The sequence below is a fragment of the Podarcis liolepis genome (assembly GCF_965112155.1).
Source record: "Podarcis liolepis genome assembly, chromosome: 15".
Lineage (NCBI taxonomy): Eukaryota > Metazoa > Chordata > Lepidosauria > Squamata > Lacertidae > Podarcis > Podarcis liolepis.
In genome coordinates this window covers 42432095-42450527 of record NC_139566.1, presented here as the reverse complement: position 1 = coordinate 42450527, position 18433 = coordinate 42432095, and the positions used below count along the sequence as shown (strand labels likewise).

General features: G+C 46.8%; 1 protein-coding gene and 1 long non-coding RNA gene across 2 annotated transcripts; one reads left to right on the top strand and one right to left on the bottom strand.

Moving 5' to 3' along the window:
- Nucleotides 1-2337: 2337 nt before the first annotated feature.
- Nucleotides 2338-18216, top strand: DDX55 (DEAD-box helicase 55). Its single transcript, XM_083476456.1, has 14 exons — nt 2338-2535; nt 7157-7207; nt 7296-7382; nt 9233-9324; nt 9433-9495; nt 10543-10692; nt 11232-11421; nt 11893-11975; nt 13016-13147; nt 13790-13882; nt 14089-14203; nt 15489-15657; nt 17148-17440; nt 18009-18216. Exons 1-14 carry the CDS (start codon nt 2428-2430, stop codon nt 18156-18158), a joined length of 1776 nt encoding a protein of 591 aa, XP_083332582.1. The 5' UTR covers nt 2338-2427; the 3' UTR covers nt 18159-18216.
- LOC310693905 lies at nt 4212-6271 on the bottom strand. Its single transcript, XR_014519414.1, has 3 exons — nt 6126-6271; nt 5132-5291; nt 4212-4261 (listed from the first exon to the last, which is right to left on the bottom strand). It is a non-coding gene; the product is annotated as an uncharacterized lncRNA (long non-coding RNA).
- Nucleotides 18217-18433: the final 217 nt, after the last annotated feature.

Genomic DNA, 18433 nt, shown 5'->3' with positions numbered 1-18433 from the left:
ATAGCCATGCTTCGCAAGACGAAAAAACCGCAGCGGAACGGATTAATTTCGTCTTGCGAGGCACCACTGTACTCAACTTGGCTGCGAAACAGGAACTTGTATATATTTTCCTTTGTTTTACTTAATGTAAGTGTAAGGTGGAGGTCAAGGGAGGGACAGGGACAAACCTGATACTCAGGTTTCCACCAGAAAAACCTCCCAGTTTGTGACACAAATGAGAAGAAGAGAAAGGGATGCTACTTACAGCCTGCCCATGTCGTCCTCAGAAAGACCCCCCCCTCCTATCTGCCACAATCAATCCATTTGTTTCTAAGGTGCTTGGTGGCTCTCTTTTTCTGTTTGCTGCGGGGGGCTTAAGGATATCACTACCCTTCCTTCCGCATTCTGTGAATTAAGCAGGGGCATGGATTTGCAAGCATTTCTAACTTCTGCCACATAATTTTCAGGTGGAACTCAAATCGGGAGAGAAAAGGGTAAATGCAGCCTGCTCTTTCCATGTGGGGGGCACATTTCGTGGTGCATGCAAGTTTAATGGTGGGCCATAACATTAAAGGCAGGCCCGTGGGGGACCTGTCTGGCCTAAGTGGGGAAAGGAACCATCAAATTTGCTTATAAAACCTCTGGCATGGGAGCACATGAATTCCAGAGCCATGGGCACATGAATGCTTCACAGTTTGTTGTTTTTCTGCGGAATGCACATTTGGAAATATGCCCAGTCGACTGCAAAAAGCACATAGCTTCTTGTTTCCAAAGGAGTGCTAAAATAAATTAACAAGTCCTCAAAGGCTTCCAAGTCCTCAAAAGGGTTCCAGTCCCCACCTCAGATAGTCTCAAAGGGCAAGGAAGCCAGCGTAAATTTATCAGCAATTTCAGCAGAAGTTGTGTCTCAAGAGTGCAGCAGCTACCTTTGGGCTGACCAAAATTCTGGCACCTTGGCTGAGTGTCCTGGAGCATGCACAGACATGCTTGACCTCCAAGGGGGATGTAGCATTTCAAAGACTGCAGGGCAAATGTGCTCCTGAGCATATGCAGAATTTTTTTTTCCTCTGGTGAGGTGTGGGGATCCTTTGGCCACTCCAGCTCTTGCTAGACTGCAACTTCTGTCAGCTCCAGCAAGCAGGAGTTCAGCAACATCCGGAGGGCCAGAGGTTCCCCACACCTGAGCTAGAGACTCTGCAGGTATCTGTGGATTCTGGAGTCCCAGAATTCGCCTTAGGTGTATTTTTTTTCATGGATGTTAGTGACTTCACCTGCCTGATGCTGCGTAGGAGGTGACCTAGGATGAGATGGCTGGCAGGTACTCATGCTATGGCCTGGCTGACTTGCTTGCACACTAAACGGGAGACGAGTACTCAGTGTGTAATCTGATCACAGTGAAGAACGGGAGCAACTTCCCCAAATCTCTTGCTAAGCAGCAAAACTCTGTATTGCTGGCTCTGCCTGCTGGCAAATATAACATTGAATCACAATGGTACAAAATAACTCAGCAAGCTGACATTTATCAAGAGTTAAACAAAGGTTAGTATACTAAATATTATTTCCAATTCTAGGTAGTTTGCTATTGGAGAAATACCATATATGATTATAAAAATCTAAAGTAAAAATTATTTTAAAATATGATTTCATTTCTAGATCAGACAGACAAGATTTCTTCTACTATATATTTCTTTCTTTATTATATACACACAAAGCTATTTTTAAACAGGAAATATTTTTGTAACCTAAGGTCTATTATACAAATCCATACAAATGTTCATTTTGTTACAGTTCTGTTAAGTTGTATACAAATTATAAAGATTCCAAGTTTTTTAATGTTCTGCCATGAGTCTATCATTTACTAAATTCGCGAGTTTTGCCATTACTGCATATTCTCTTTCCATGCATCTATTCCAGGACATATGTTAGCCAACACCACGCTGACTGAAGTGGCCAAATAACTAAATAGTTCCACTGACGATTTCACAATACAGTAGCTGAAGGAGTCATTCCCAATGACATAGTTTTGGGGTCCAGTGCAAATTTAGGGTTTTTTAAAACATTTTTTCATTTCGAAATGAACTTTCCTCCAAAACTTTCTTGTCTTTTCACAGCCATTTGTACTTCTGGCTCTGTTCTGGTCTCTGAATGGAAGCAGGGTTCGTATCCCATTACTGACACCCGTGTCTGTCGACCCTGAGCTGCGGATTCCAGATTTTGGCAGGAATGGGTAAACTCAGCAGCATTTGAAAGGAAACAAACGGTGATCCCGCGGAGCTGTTCTGCTCCCTGCGCCCCGCGCCGCTCAGCGCTGACGCGGAACTAAAGTCCCGCAGTTCTGTTTCCCGGAACGGTCGCTTAAGGCGGAGGACGCCTGGCCCGTGGGGGACCGCAGGAAGGGCGGACGCGCATTGGCTGCCGCGGGGACGGGGGAGCTGCGCGCACGGGAGCATGGAGACGGTGACCGAGGGCGCGTGGGACTCCCTGCCCGTCCGGCTGAGCCCTGGCGTGGGACGGGCCTTGCGGGAGCTGGGCTTCACGCACATGACGCCGGTGCAGGTAGGGAAAGGCAGCGGGCTCTGATCTCCCTCCTCGGGAAGGGGGTGGACTGGATGGCTCCCGGACCCCTTCCAGCGCTACACTTCTGGGATTCTTTCCTTAAAAGAGATGAGAGCCAGCATGCTCGTGAGCGCTGTGTATACGGATTTGTGTGTTTATCTAGGTATACAGATGTACATGTGTAATGCAAAGACTCCAACCCAAATGAGCCTGGAGTTTTGCACCAAACCCCCTCTAGGGTTTTAATCGTCTTTGGCATGTATTGCTCTTGTTACTGGTGTCCCGTCCGCCCCCTTTAAATCATGGCTCTTGGATGGAATATTATGTTGCATCCCGGCTTGAAGATGGTTGTGGAAAAGTGTGAGTTAGAAATACAGTGGTACCTCGGGTTACAGACGCTTCAGGTTACAGATGCTTCAGGTTACAGACTCCGCTAACCCAGAAATAGTACCTCGGGTTAAGAACTTTGCTTCAGGATGAGAACAGAAATCCAGTGGCACGGCGGCAGCGGGTGGCCCCATTAGCTAAAGTGGTGCTTCAGGTTAAGAACAGTTTCAGGTTAAGAACGGACCTCCAGAACGAATTAAGTTCTTAACCAGAGGTACCACTGTAAGCAAGTTCTGCTTTCAGAGTTGTTGATTGTCTTTACTCAAAAGTAAGTATGCTTGTCTTCTGGCAAGGTAAGATGGCAAGTGCCATGGCCGCACCAAGCACCAACAGGGCTCTCTAGCTGGTCCCCACGCTGCTAACGCCGCCACCACAAGCAAGGGAGAGCCAGGGGTGCCCAATACGAAGATCAAGAGGGCTGTGCCTTGTACATAAACACCATGAAACCACATTGTCTTCCTACAAGAAATACACCAGGGGTCAGCAAACTTTTTCAGCAGGGGGCTGGTCCACTGTCCCTCAGACCTTCAGACTATATTTTTTTTGGGGGGGGGAATGAAAGAATTCCTATGCCCCACAAATAACCCAGAGATGCATTTTAAATAAAAGGACACATTTAGAAGGTGATTGGGCTGGATCCGGCACCCGGTCCTTAGTTTGCCTACCCATGTTCTATACTCAAAACAACGCTTCTACGAGTGTGGAGGGGAAGACTCCAGACTATTAGCAAACAGGTGTAGGAAACAATCACTCAAAACAAGAATACAAATACTGTTTGGCACTGAAAATACAGCTTAAGGTAAAGGTAAAGGGACCCCTGACCATTAGGTCCAGTCGTGGCCGACTCTGGGGTTGTGGCGCTCATCTCGCTTTATTGGCCGAGGGAGCCGGTGTACAGCTTCCGGGTCATGTGGCCAGCATGACTAAGCCGCTTCTGGCGAACCAGAATAGTGCACGGAAACGCCGTTTACCTTCCCTTCGGAGTGGTACCTATTTATCTACTTTCACTTTGACGTGCTTTCAAACTGCTAGGTTGGCAGGAGCAGGGACTGAGCAACAGGAGCTCACCCTGTCGCCGGGATTTGAACCGCTGACCTTCTGATCAGCAAGTCCTAGGCTCCGTGGTTTAACCCACAGCGCCAAATAAGCTTCTGTTGTGATAGAGTTCCATGAATGGTGTCGCAAGTGAGAAGGACCTCTTCCCAGTCATAATGTGCCTCACCTCTGATGGTGGAGCCATACAGCAAGGATTTTGGTGCAGCTTTAGCCAGGTTGCATATGCGCAGGACTGCAGTGGTCTCCCATTCATCCGGGTGCTGATCAGCTCCACCCCACACAGCTTTACCAGTAATAATAATAATAATAATAATAATAATAATAATAATAATAATAATAATTTATTATTTATACCCCGCCCATCTGGCTGAGTTTCCCCAGCCACTCTGGGCGGCTCCCAATCAGTGTTAAAAACAGTACAGCGTTACATATTAAAAACTTCCCTGAACAGGGCTGCTTTAAGATGTCTTCTGAATGTCAGGTAATTATCTCTTTGACATCTGATGGGAGGGCGTTCCACAGGGCGGGCGCCACTACCGAGAAGTCCCTCTGTCTGGTTCCCTGTAGCCTCACTTCTCGCAATGAGGGAACTGCCAGAAGGCCCTCGGCGCTGGATCTCAGTGCCCGGGCTGAACGATGGGGGTGGAGACGCTCCTTCAGGTATACAGGACCGAGGCCGTTTAGGGCTTTAAAGGTCAGCACCAACACTTTGAATCGTGCTCGGAAACATACTGGGAGCCAATGCAGATCTCTCAGAACCGGTGTTATGTGGTCCCGGCGGCCACTCCCAGTCACCAGTCTATCTGCCGCATTCTGGATTAATTGCAGTTTCCGGGTCACCTTCAAAGGTAGCCCCACGTAGTGCGCGTTGCAGTAGTCCAAGCGTGAGATAACTAGAGCATGCACTACTCTGGTGAGACAGTTCACGGGCAGGTAGGGTCTTAGCCTGCGTACCAGGTGGAGCTGGTACACAGCTACCCTGGACATGGATTTAACCTGCACCTCCATGGACAGCTGTGAGTCCAAAATGACTCCCAGGCTGCGCACCTGGTCCTTCAGGGGCACAGTTTCCCCATTGAAGACCAGGGAATCCCCCACACCAACCCGCTCCCTGTCCCCCAAAAACAGTACTTCTGTCTTGTCAGGATTCAACCTCAATCAGTACTATGGCTCCCATACAAAGTAACGCTTTCAGAGCAGCCACCATAGTGGTTAGAGTGTTGGACTAGCATCTTGGAGACAGGGTTCAACTCCCCACTCAGGCATGGAGCCCACTGAGTGGTCTGGGGCCAGTCACTGTCTCTTAGCCTAACCTAAGAGAAATAGGCATACACACAATGGAATATTGGGCATGGTCCACCTCAATAAAGTACTGGTTACGCTGCCATTTTCGCTGCCCTCCATCAAGTCTGCTCGCTGATTTGCTCAAAGACTCCTATAAATCAAGATGGTATCAGTACCTCGAAAAAAAGATTGAATCTTTAGGCATCGAGCTGGAGCCCCTGTACAATTCTAATGAGCAATACATTTTCCATAATATCCAAACTAGACTAAAGGATGTCGAGAGACAAAATATTATGGCAGCTGTAAACAAAATTTGCTCCCCCATATTCTATGATTTAAATATCTTAGATAGCAGAGCCAATTACGTCACTAAATTAATAATCCCAGCCCAACGTAGGGCTTTTATGCTGGCCCGTTTGAATGTTTTTCCCTCAGCATTTGTCAGGGGAAGATATCAAAACATTCCTAGAAACAAGAGATTCTGCAGATGTTCTATGAATGTCCCGGACACTGTAGAGCATATTCTCTTTCATTGCCCATTGTACAGTATCCCACGTCAACGCGTGCTGTCCCCTCTTTTGGGTGGTCTGGAACCCCAGCAAGGTGAATGTGTGGGATTCTGCCTATCCGACGTCGACCAAAGGGTAACGGCGGGGGTAGCCGAGTTTTTGGTAGCAGTCCTCCAAGGAGCAGGTTAACAACGAAAACCACTGATTTTATATGTATATATATATATATATATGTATGTAGCCAACTGCTGCCTTTTATATATATTTCAAAGCTTTTATATGTTATTTCCTCTTTTATGGTTTTATTTGCACAATGCCTAATAAAGGTTTGATAAGTAAGTAAGTAAGCCTAACCTACCTGTCAAGAGTTGTTGTGAGGATAAAATTGAGAGGGGGAGAACTTTGAGCTCCTTGGAGGAAAAGTGGCATATTTCTTCTTTCTTTGTTAATTAAGTTAATATCCTGTCCTTCCTCCAAAAGAACTCCAGGTCGGCAAACAACAAGAGATAAAACAAAGAAACATCTTAAAAACCATTCCAGTACAGTGGTACCTCTGGTTACGTACTTAATTTGTTCCAAAGGTCCGTTCTTAACCTGAAACTGTTCTTAACCTGAAGCACCACTTTAGCTAATGGGGCCTCCCGCTGCCGCTGTGCCGCTTGAGCACGATTTCTGTTCTCATCCTGAAGCAAAATTCTTAACCCAAGGTACTATTTCTGGGTTAGCGGAGTCTGTAACCTGAAGTGTCTGTAACCCGAGGTACCACTGTACAGATGCAGACTGGGAAAGCGTAAAAGGCTTGTGGAAAGAGGAAGGTCTTCAATAGGCACCAAAAAGGCAGCAGAGAAAGTGCCAATGTAATAAATTTATGTAATAAATAAAATTAAAGACTAAGGTTCTAGCAGCAGCACCTGCTTTACATCACCTGCTTTAATAGAAAGATCATTTCTCCAATATTCCCTCTGCCTGCAGTTCTCTTTAAAACAAGGTTTGGGGGTTTGTGACTCTTTATAAGTTGTTGGACTGCAACTTCCATCATCCCTGCCCATTGTCACGGCTAGCTGAGGCTGACGGGAATTGGTGTCCAACAACATTGGCAGGTCACAGGTTCCCTATCCTGTCACTTAGCATTGCCCCATAATTTCTTTTTCTGGTTTTTGTTTGATATTTTAGTTATGTTGACCGTTTTTGGAAATGTATTATAGGTTTTTATGTGGATACCTTGATTTCTTGATGGGCATTGGAATGTGGATTGTTACATATTTTAATACTGTTGGAATGCTTGGATTAGTTAGCCATCTTGAGTTCCTTTTGAAAATTACACAGGGACTAAGTTTTAAAAATGAAATAATAATCCTTTTTTTATACTTTTGCCTCTCTTCTAGTCTGCAACGATTCCTTTGTTTATGACAAATAAGGATGTGGCAGCTGAGGCGGTAAGTGTCTTGCTGCTCAACTTCCCTGTGACTTTTGGCCTTTTGCTGAAAGAACTATTTTTGATGTCTCTTGTTTTCATGTTTGCAGGTAACTGGCAGTGGAAAAACTTTAGCTTTTGTTATTCCAATCATAGAAATTCTTCTCCGACGGGAAGAAAAGCTCAAGAAAATGCAGGTAAAATGTCACTGTTCTTTTCTGCCCTGCTTTTAAAAAATAGGAAGATTGGGACAATAGTTTTGAGCAATTGGTTCCCAAGAGGCAAAGGTCTTTTATGCTGGTGCCTAAGAACACTGATATTTCATTTCTGTTTTCTTCAGAGGGCTAGTGAAAAAGACTTGTCAATTACATAGCTTATTTCCTGTGTTCTAAGGGCTTATTTATATATTTAATTTATATACCGCCCTATACCCAGAGGTCTCAAGGCGGTTCACAGTTGGAGATGGTTTACCTACATCTGACCTAAGAGTGGTTTTCTTACCCAGTGCATTCCACTGTGAACCATAATTTGCACTCTCAGGGCAGAGGAAGACTGAAATAACGAGACTGAAAGTGCTGTGATCTCTGAGGTTTCTCTTCAGTGAACATGTGACTGTAGCATAGCAGCAGTTCAAAAGCTGCAATGTTGGAGTCACTTGACTGGCTATTCCATCACTGCCATTTCTTCTTGGGAATCAAGGTGTGTTGAAGCCATTTGTCTGAGATGAAAGGAGGCTGTGGCGTGCTTTTAATTTCTGGCAGGAGCAGGTAAGCAAGTCACCTTGTGCAATTCCTTGAGGGAGGAGTCATAGCTCAGTGGTAGGGCATCTGCTTTGTATGCAAAAGGATCCGGGTTCAAATCCCCAAACCCTGGAGAGCCACTGCCAGTCAGTGTAGTCAGTATAGATCAAGCCAATCTGCTGGCCTCTAGATGTTGTTACACCTTGGTTCCCATTAGCCTCAGCCAGCACGGCCAATGGTCAGAGGTATGATGGGAGTTGAGGTCACCCATGAGATTGGCTACCTGTGGTGTGGACCATACTGAGTTGGGTGGACTAGGGGTCAGATCAAAATGAAGCAGCTTCTTAACTTCATATGTTTAGCATGGTAAAAAGGAGACAGAGGAGATATGCTCTGCTCTGGTCAGACCTCACCTGGAGTACTGTGTCCAGTTCTGGGCACCACAGTTCAAGAAGGACACTGACAAACTGGAACGTGTCCAGAGGAGGGCAACCAAAATGGTCAAAGGCCTGGAAACGATGCCTTATGAGGAACGGCTAAGGGAGCTGGGCAAGTTTAGCCTGGAGAAGAGGAGGTTAAGGGGTGATATGATAGCCATGTTCAAATATATAAAAGGATGTCACATAGAGGAGGGAGAAAGGTTGTTTTCTGCTGCTCCAGAGAAGCAGACACGGAGCAATGGATCCAAACTACAAGAAAGAAGATTCCACCTAAACATTAGGAAGAACTTTCTGACAGTAAGAGCTGTTTGACAGTGGAATTTGCTGCCAAGGAGTGTGGTGGAGTCTCCTGCTTTGGAGGTCTTTAAGCAGAGGCTTGACAACCATATGTCAGGAGTGCTCTGATGGTGTTTCCTGCTTGGCAGGGGGTTGGACTCGATGGCCCTTGTGGTCTATTCCAACTCTATGATTCTATGATAGCTACCTTCAGAAATCTAATGGGCTGTTGCACGGAAGATGGAGCAAGCTTGTTTTCTAACACCACCTCCTTGTCTAAAGAAAAGTGCTCCACAGCTGCAAACCTCTCCTGTCTCTGGCAGGTAGCCACAGGCTACTTCGTTCCCCAAAAGCAGAGAGGCAGCAGGAGTGGCGCATCCAGCCAAACAGCTATGGTGTAGCAGCTTTTGATTCACCCCTATTTGACATCTGCATTTCTCTTGATCCTCAGCCACTCTGCCATCACCTAAATTCAGTTGAAATCCGCAGGAAGTGCTACCAGTTGCATTTGTTCAGGATGGAGGAGCGGATTGCATTGAAGAAAATAGTTGGACTGTGTATTTCCCTCCCATTTTCTTTCTGATGTTTCAGGTTGGCGCTGTCGTCATCACTCCCACACGAGAGCTTGCCATTCAAATAGACGAAGTGATATCCCATTTCACAAAGTATTTCCCACAGTTTAGGTAATAATGTAAATGATTCTTACATAAATGATTCTGATTGCTAAGAAGCTGGGCATGATGGCTCACTCTGGTGGCTTTTTTGAATAGCACGTGTGTGCTTTGTTTCAGCCAGTGCCTTCTAATCGGCGGAAAGAATCCCATGGAAGACGTAGAAAGATTCAAAGAACGAGGGTGAGTTGCTGACTGGCCAGTGCTGCTGAAATCTTACTACTTGGGCATCAGATTTTCTGAACTCCTTCGAGTTTGAAATTACTATGTGTCCTGCATTTTCTGGGTAGAATCCTAGTTCAGTAGCAATTCCATGGATCTGCATTTGGGATTATTCATCCAGTTTGTCCCAGTGTAAATATAGGAGAAAAACAATGATACCATGTTATCATTGGACCATCTTGGCTGTGTGTCTTGGGAGACTTGGTCCCTGCCTTGCTGGCCTTTTCCCACCTGACCTGGGAGGGCGAGGCCCTGACTTGACTTCAGCTGCAAAAGCTGAGGCTGCTGAACAAACTCTTATTTAGGTTTTTTTTTGGGGGGGAGGGGGGTTGGTGGTTATTGATACTATTTTTTTGCATCTTTAGATATTATTGAGATTTATTATAGCAACTCCCCAGCGCCTATCTGTCCATTGGGTATGGACAGTGCTGTGCCATTTGATCCTTGTGGGTCCTAGTAATAATTTGATCTCTGATAGCTCAGTTAGTAGAGCACGAGGCTGTTAACATCAGGGTTGTGGGTTTGAGCCCCATGTTGGGCAAAAAAGATTTCTGCATTCCCTTTCAACTCTACAATCCTAAGATTCTAAGCACATGGTTGACTAGCTTAATTTCAGTGGAATTTCACAAAAGCAGTTTTTGACATGCTTTCATATTTCGTTCTCTCCTATTAATACTGGAGCACCAACAGGAGCTTAGAAGTCATAAGATTTGAAAATGTCACTTCGGTTCTCATTATTTGCATTTTGGACTCCTCAAGCATTTGGCAAGAGCCTGGTGTCAGTGGAATAAAAGGTTTTTGTGCAAGAGGGAGGAAGAGGTGGCCGCTGTGTTTGTGAGATATGCTAGTGCACAGACAGAGAACATCTCCTTTTCCTTCTTGATTTCTTTCTTGATTGTACTGATCCCAGTTCCAAAAAGATTGGATTCTCCTGTGACTTTCCCTGCAGTTATGAACCTTCCCCCAAACCAACCATAATAATGAGGTTTCCCCCTCTGTACCCAACAGTGGACACATCCTGGTAGCTACTCCAGGCCGTTTGGAGGACATGTTCAGGAGAAAATCAGATGGGCTGGATTTGGCCAGCTCTGTGAAATCTCTGGATGTTTTGGTCTTGGATGAAGCAGACCGGCTTCTGGATATGGGCTTTGAAGCAAGGTATTTGCTTTGAGAGTAAGGGGGGAGCTTCCACCAGCACCTTTGATGGTTGCCTGCTCTTGAGCTGGATTATAAATTTCATAATAGTTAAATTGCAAGACATCTGATTGAGCACTTTGGGACTAAGAAGTATGGATGGATGGATCAGTTTATTGCCATTCTGTGACAGTTTTGCTGGTGTTGAGTGCATTCCATCTTGCTTTCTGTGGCTTTTAAAAATACTACCCAAAAATTTGCTTAAATTGTATGCATTTCCCCCTAAAACAAACATTGTGCATGTACTTGTCCCTGAAACATACATTTTGTACACATTCCCACTCTAAAACAGAATATATGCATTTTTTAACCAAAACTGCATTGCAAAATTTGGAGAAGTGCACAATCCAAATGATAACTGTTTTTATCTACATGTTAATCCATATCATTAGCGTTAGCTTGGTTTTCTTTAAAATGAAGACTGAATAAAGTTCTTCCCTTGTGTATCGTTGGCCTTGATTCAGAAGAGCTCGTCTGACCTTTCTAACTGTGTTCGCTTGCAGTTTAAATACCATTCTGGACTTGTTGCCCAAGCAGAGACGAACGGGGCTCTTTTCGGCAACTCAAACTCAAGAAGTCGAGAACCTGGTGAGGGCTGGTCTCCGGAACCCTGTCCGCATCTCGGTGAAGGAGAAGGGAATGGCAGCGAGCAACACTCAGAAGACCCCCACCCGCCTCCAAAACTACTACATGGTGAGGATGGCTCTATAGTAACGCAGGAAGCTCCCTTCAGCCATGTCAGGTTCTTGGAGTTTCCCCCAGCGCTCTAAAGCAGAAGTTTCTTTGGGAGGTGAGAAAGGGAGAGGAAGGAGAAAGTCCATTGTGCAAGTCCATTGTCCTTGCCCGACTAGGACAGCTCTGTTGGCTATAACCCTGTAGCTCCTGCAGCCAGTCAGAAGCTGCGCCTTGGTTTTCGAACATTTTTGGAAGTCGAATGGACTTCTAGAACGGATTCCGTTTGAGAACCAAGGTATGACTGTAATTGAGATTTTTTTTAAAACAAGGTTTTGTTAACAGTTGCAGTCTAAAGGGAAGCTTTCAGATTGATCTTGAAAAGGGTTTTACGGAGGGCTTTGATCGGCTCTGGTGTTTGTTGTGCTTTGCTGCTTCCCGCTGCCATCTATTTATCCCTGCCTCTTTATCTTTCTGTCCTCCTCTTTTTAGATCTGCAAAGCAGAAGAAAAATTTAACCAGCTGGTCCACTTCCTTCACCAACACAAGGCAGAAAAACACCTCGTCTTTTTCAGGTGATGCTGGGGCAATCTGTGGCCCTCCAGAGGTTGCTGGCCCCTAAAACCCATCATTCCAGACTGTTGAACATAATGGCTGGGGCTGATGGGAGTTGGGGGTCCAGCAATGTGGGGGGGACGGGGACAGGACAGGTTCCTCATCCTTAGCTGTTCAGATATATCTTCATCCGGGAAAGAAATACCCATGACATGATCAATGTCTCATTCAGCATTGAGAAATGGAAAGTAGACTGAAACACATAGAGAAATGTTTTTGGTTTTGTTTTGTTTTAAAAATAGAACTATCTACCACCCTAAGCACTCTAATTTGTTGGCTCAGTAGCTAAAGGGGTGTCCTCAGAATTACCGTATTGGCCTGAATATAAGTCACACCTTTAAAATCCAAGGGGGGGGGGGGGAAGAAAAAAAGACAATACCCAGATATAAGTCGCTCCCTTAAAATTCCGCAGACACTCACACCCTTTCCGTTTTACCGTATGTCTGTTTCAGCAGCGATATCGTAAAAGCCAATTTTTGTAAGGTCGTGAATTTAAGCCGCACTTTTCGCTGTCAGAATTTGGGGGAAAGTGAGGCTTATATTCAGGCCAATACGGTACCTTCTGGACTCCAGCTCCCATCATTCCCAACCACCGGCCATCCTGGTTGGTGCTGGTGAGGGTTGGGATGTCCAGCAACATTGGAGGCTCACAATTCCTGTTGTAACAAGTCAAGGTTCCATATTGCCTCAGTGGCCTGGGGCACTGCTGGGAAACTCTTCCTGGAGCCTAGCTTGAAGGGGAGGGCCCTGCTTGGGGGCGTGGAGGACGAGGGACTGATTCATTTAGATTTTTAACTGCTCTGGTAGAGCATGGCCTCAAGGAAGCTGCTCTTTTCCAGCTTCAGCTCCTTCATCTGCAATCCTCTAAGGTAATCATACTCTCCTGCCTTGAGCCCTGGTCAAAGTAGTTTCACCACTCTTCGGATCTTGGCCTTTAGGCTGTCAAAAATGAAGAATCGCAAAGCTGACCCATTTTGTGGCATTTTGTTTACACTTCCAGTACCTGCGCTTGCGTGGAGTATTTTGGGAAGACTTTGGAATCCTTGATTAAGAATGTGAAAATAATGTGCATCCATGGGAAAATGAAACACAAACGGAACAGGATCTTCACGGAGTTCCGGAAACTTCCGAGGTGAGATGCATTTTCATAAGGACTGGTTTAGCCAACTGCTAGAAATATGTGTGTGTGTGCATCTCTCTCTCTCTCTCTCTCTCTCTCTCTCTCTCTCTCTCTCTCTCTCTCTCACACACACACACACACACACACACCCAACACATATACATGATTTAGGTGTAAGACTGTTGGGGAAACTGCTAAGACTTCAGGATTGTTTGCTTCAGGGTCATTTCCTCTATTTCTAATGTTCAGTCTGCAACTGTCGATTCTTCTGTAGCCAAAATAGTACCATCCATGTACAACAGGGAGATATCAGCAGACTTGGCAGAACTCAAAGGTTTGCAGAACTCCCAAGCATCTTTAGAAAACAAACCCTAAAAGTGGCGGCTGGGCAGGCAGGCAGGCAGGCCTCAAAAACACCCCAGTGAGGACTTAGCATGCTCTGTGGCTACAGAATGTTGATAGATTTTTTTTTTTTAGGTGGGAGGGGGAAATAGAGTGGCTGGATTCCTGATCAGCGCTACTCCACGCTGCACCTTTTTGTTGCAGGACCAACGTTCTGCATATGGGAGCCAATTAAGTTGGGAGAATCACTAGGTTATTTCACTTTTATTTCCGTCCCCTCCTAAAACTTTGCATTTCCCCGTGATTTCTTAGTGGCATTCTGGTTTGCACCGATGTGATGGCCCGAGGCATAGACATTCCAGAGGTGAACTGGGTTTTGCAGTGTGACCCTCCAAGCAATGCAAGGTACTGAGTGTTTCTCCCCTTTCTTCCCTTCTCTTTAAGAAGGCAACCAATCTTTAATGGCCACTCTGGTTTATGGCTGCAAAAAAGTGGGAAGTAAAGGGTCTGCTGAGCTCAGCAGTGATAGCATACAAATGTGGGGGCCTGTGCTGGCCTCCAAGGAGGTGTGCCTTTTCCTTGTGTTGAACCACTTTCCCCCGCTGTTCCAGTGCCTTCGTTCATCGCTGTGGCCGCACTGCGCGCATCGGGCACTTGGGCAGCGCACTTGTCTTCTTGCTTCCCATGGAAGAAGCCTACATCAGTTTTCTAGCCATTAACCAAAAGGTGCGTGGGCTTCTCTGTTTTCAAAAATGGAAAGGGAGAATGCTTCCAGGTTCCACTGAGAATGCAGTTCATGGGGAAGGAATATTGACTGTTCTACAAAGTCCTCTACATCTTTTAGGGACCAAGAGACCTAAAAGCTTGTCTCACTCCTTGTGTATGTAACCATGCACTATGCTGTGCAGGTGAGGCCCTCCTGCAGTTCGGTCTTACTAGATCTGTTCTGTACAATGTAGGGATGAAGCCTTTAGTGTGGTGGCACCTGCTTTTCAGAATGTGTCAGAGACAGGTGCCTTCTACTTCCCCTCGGTGCCCATTGAAGGACTTCCTTTTCCAATGGGTCTTTTATGTGGAGATTTGTATGCTGGTCTGCCTCTCTATTGGATGTGAAATTGTTTGCTTACTGCTTTGGAATGCTCTATGGGAGACAATTAATAAATGAAAGTAATAAATACGCACCTAGTTTTGGAGGGGGGAATAAAGGAAAAAAATTTATCCCCCCCCCCCGAGGCGTGGGGCTGGGGCGGGGGAAGCCCAAGCTTTCCCCGACCCCAGCCCCCAGAACAGGCAGCTCTCTGCAAGCCGTGGGAGACCGGCGCGACTTCCCGCCGGGCTCCCACGCCTTGCATATATCTGCCTGAAGTCCAAACCAGGTCGGGGAACAGCGGGATGGTGGCGCTGCGCCTCCCCGCTGTCCCCTGAGCTTGTGGGGCTGGCGGCAGGGAGAAGCGCGCTTCTCCCCACTGCCAGCCTCCAAACCAGGTCGGGGAACCGAAGCCCGGGGCGCGCTGTGCAGCGCGCCCCAGGCTTCAAGATGCAGGCTGCTATCCGCAAGCCTAGGGAGCCCGACAGGAACTCCCGCGGGCTCCCAAGGCTTGCGGAGAGCTTCCTGAAGCCTGGAGAGCGAGAGGGGTCGGTGCGCGCCAACCCCTCTCACTCTCCAGGCTTCAGCGAAAGCCTGCATTCGCCCCATAGGACGCACACACATTTCCCCTTCATTTTTGGAGGGGGAAAAGTGCGTCCTATACGGTGAAAATACGGTAATTATTGACAGGTGTGACTTTTCCTGCTTATGCAGTACTTCTAGTGGGGGGAAATGCACCTTCAGAAATTCTCCCTTCTGCACAAATCTTTGGCAAGCTTTTTTTGGGCAAAGATGATGTGCAAAAAAGGTCTTCTGACTTGCAAAATTCTTCACATGGTATGTCATATTTAAAAGTAGCTGAATTAAGGGGTGCACTTCCAGTGTCTTGTTTCAGATAATTTGAAACTGGACTCCTCTTGACAGTGTCCCATGCAGGAAATGAAACTGCAGAGCAACGTGGCAGATGTCCTGCCGAAGCTGAAGTCTCTCAGTCTGGCTGACAGAGCTTTCTATGAGAAGGGGATGAAGGCCTTTGTATCTTACGTGCAGGCATATGCCAAACACGAGTGCAACCTGATCTTCAGGATGAAAGGTAATTTGCACTAGGGGTGTGTGTGTGTGTGTGTCTATTTTTGCTGGCCGTTTTGATTCAGGAATGCTCTCTGGCAGCCGTCACCATCCTGGTACCTTCCACAACTTCCCATCATCAGCCCAAGCACCAGGGAGTTCTAGTTGAAAACATCTGGAAGGCCCCCTGCTGGCATATGCTGCCTTTTACTGAGTCAGACCTTCGGTCCATTTAGTGCAGTGTAGACAGTGTTTCTTGGCAGTGGCTTTCTTAAAGTTTCAGACAGGGGACATTCCCAGCCTTTACCTAGAGATTTATAATTTATTTATTAAATTTGTCTTGCTCTTCATCCTAGATTGAACCCAGAACCTTCTGTATTGAAAGCAAATGCTCTACCCCTAAGCTGCGCTGCCCCTTCTTGAACTCTGTCTCTGGCTAGAGACGTAGCTTCTCACATGCTTTGTCTTCTCCTTTCCTTCTCCACCAAGGCCATGAGGAAGAAGTCTAAAGCCTAAGCTTCTGGCTTTGATTAATCACAGCTTGTCATTTCGTGCAAACCGAGCAAACTGGTTGATTTTAATTATGGTTTGTAGAAACAAGCCAACTTCAAATCATGTGTTGTGAAGTCAGCTTGTTTATCAAGCCGGGGCAGAGTGTGCTGTGCTGAGCCTTTCCCCCACCTCCCCTTCAGCTGTAGGGTGACCGAGGGAGAGGCGGCGGGCAGAAGCAAGCCTCATGCTGCCGTTTTGGGCAGCATGGAGCCTGCAGGTGTCAGAGCCACTGTGTCACTCCCAGGAGAGATGTGTGGCTCAGGCACACTGCAGGCCCCACAGTAAGTTAAGATGAAACCGCAAGGTATGGTTCTGATGTTAACGCTAATCTGGAGTTTGTCAGAAATGGAAGTTTCTGATCTCTTCACAGCCAGGGCTTGCTGATGGTCCTCCCAACCACAGTGAACCATGGTTTATCCCATGGGCTGTCAACATGGCACCCATGGGTGCCAATAGCCAACCTGTCTATGGCACCTCCTATGAATTATCCCTTCAAAAATTCACAATCCACAAGACTTTTTTCCTGCTAATTTTCTTGTTTGCAGTGGCTGAGCATCTCCCAAATTGAGCCCTCTCCTTCCATTCTCCACAGAGGATGGGTGCAAGGAGATACTCTGTGAGCAAGCATGGAGGTGGCTGATGCAGGAGCTTGCTCCATTGGGGCACGAGTGGGGCATGCTTGAACCATTTTTGTGAGTCTGCCTCTCTTTCTCCCCTTTTAGATGCAACAGCCATTTCATGTAATGCCGCATACCCAGCGCCAGCCATTTTGTGACTGGTGCCTATGGTACTTTCTCTAAATTCCAAATTTGCTCCCTGGCCCCCAAAAGCTTGGTGGTCCCTGTTTTATTGTGACATCCCAGCTGGCCTGTGTAGTCTCTGCTTTGTCACATGGTTTCTGTATGTGGCTTGATCCATCCATACACTTTTTTCTCTCTCTTCTCCCTCGCCCCCTCTCAACAGACTTGGACTTTAGTAGCCTGGCCCGCGGTTTTGGTTTGCTGAAGATGCCACGTATGCCGGAGCTGAAAGGCAAGTGCTTTTCGGACTTCACGCCTGTTGATATTGACACGGACACGATTGCCTTCAAGGACAAGAACAGAGAAAAACAGAGGCAAAAGCTGTTGGAGCAGCGAAGGAAGGAGTGGCAGGAGCACGGTGGGCAGAGAAAATTCACCCGCAACAAAGCCTGGTCCAAGCAGAAATCAAAGAAAGAGAAGAAGAAGAAAATGACAGCCAAAAGGAAAAGAGAGGAGGTGAGGGGAGTGTGCTACCATGTTTATTTTATTTTTGATTGCATCTAGGGCTAGTAAGGTAAAGGTAAAGGGACCCCTGACCATTAGGTCCAGTCGTGGCCAACTCTGGGGTTGCAGCGCTCATCTCGCTTTATTGGCTGAGGGAGCCGGCGTACAGCTTCTGGGTCATGTGGCCAGCAGGACTAAGCCGCTTCTGGCGAACCAGAGCAGCGAATGGAAACGCCATTTACCTTCCCGCCGGAGCAGTACCTATTTATCTACTTGCACTTTGACGTGCTTTCGAACTGCTAGGTTGGCAGGAGCTGGGACCGAGCAACGGGAGCTCACCCCGTCACAGGGATTCGAACCGCCGACCTTCTGATCAGCAAGTCCTAGACTCTGTGGTTTAACCCACAGCGCCACCCACTTCTACAATACCGTTTTTGAGGTGAAGCGACCAGGACAGTGCACAGCCCTCCAAATGCAGCTGCACCATAGATTTGTATAATGTCATTATGATGCCGGCAGTTGCCGCCAAAGTATTTCTGTGCCCTGCTAAGCTCTAGTCTTCTCCCCCTTTTCCTTGCAGGGTTCTGATGTGGAGGACGAGGATATGGAGGAGCTCCTGCAGGACACCCGGCTCTTGAAAAGGCTCAAGAAGGGCAAAATCAGTGAGGAGGAGTTTGAGAAGAAGCTGCTGCACGGCGTGAAGGAGGCCCAGGCAGGAGGCTCAGACTGAAGGGTGAAATGTTGAGCTGAACTCTCCTTTTTGATACAAATAAAACTTTATATACACATACCGAGTGCCATTTCACTCTTGATATTGTTGCTGTTGGGGCCTTATGTTACAGCAGCCTTGTTCAACTTGGAGCCGTGCAGATGATTTGGGCTTCAGCTCTCATGAGCGCCAGCCAGCACAGCTTTCAATCAGGACAACGTGAAGCCACCGCCTGCTGAGCCAGACCACTGATGAGCTGCTACAGGGGATTCTTTTAACAGGAAGTGCCAAGGATT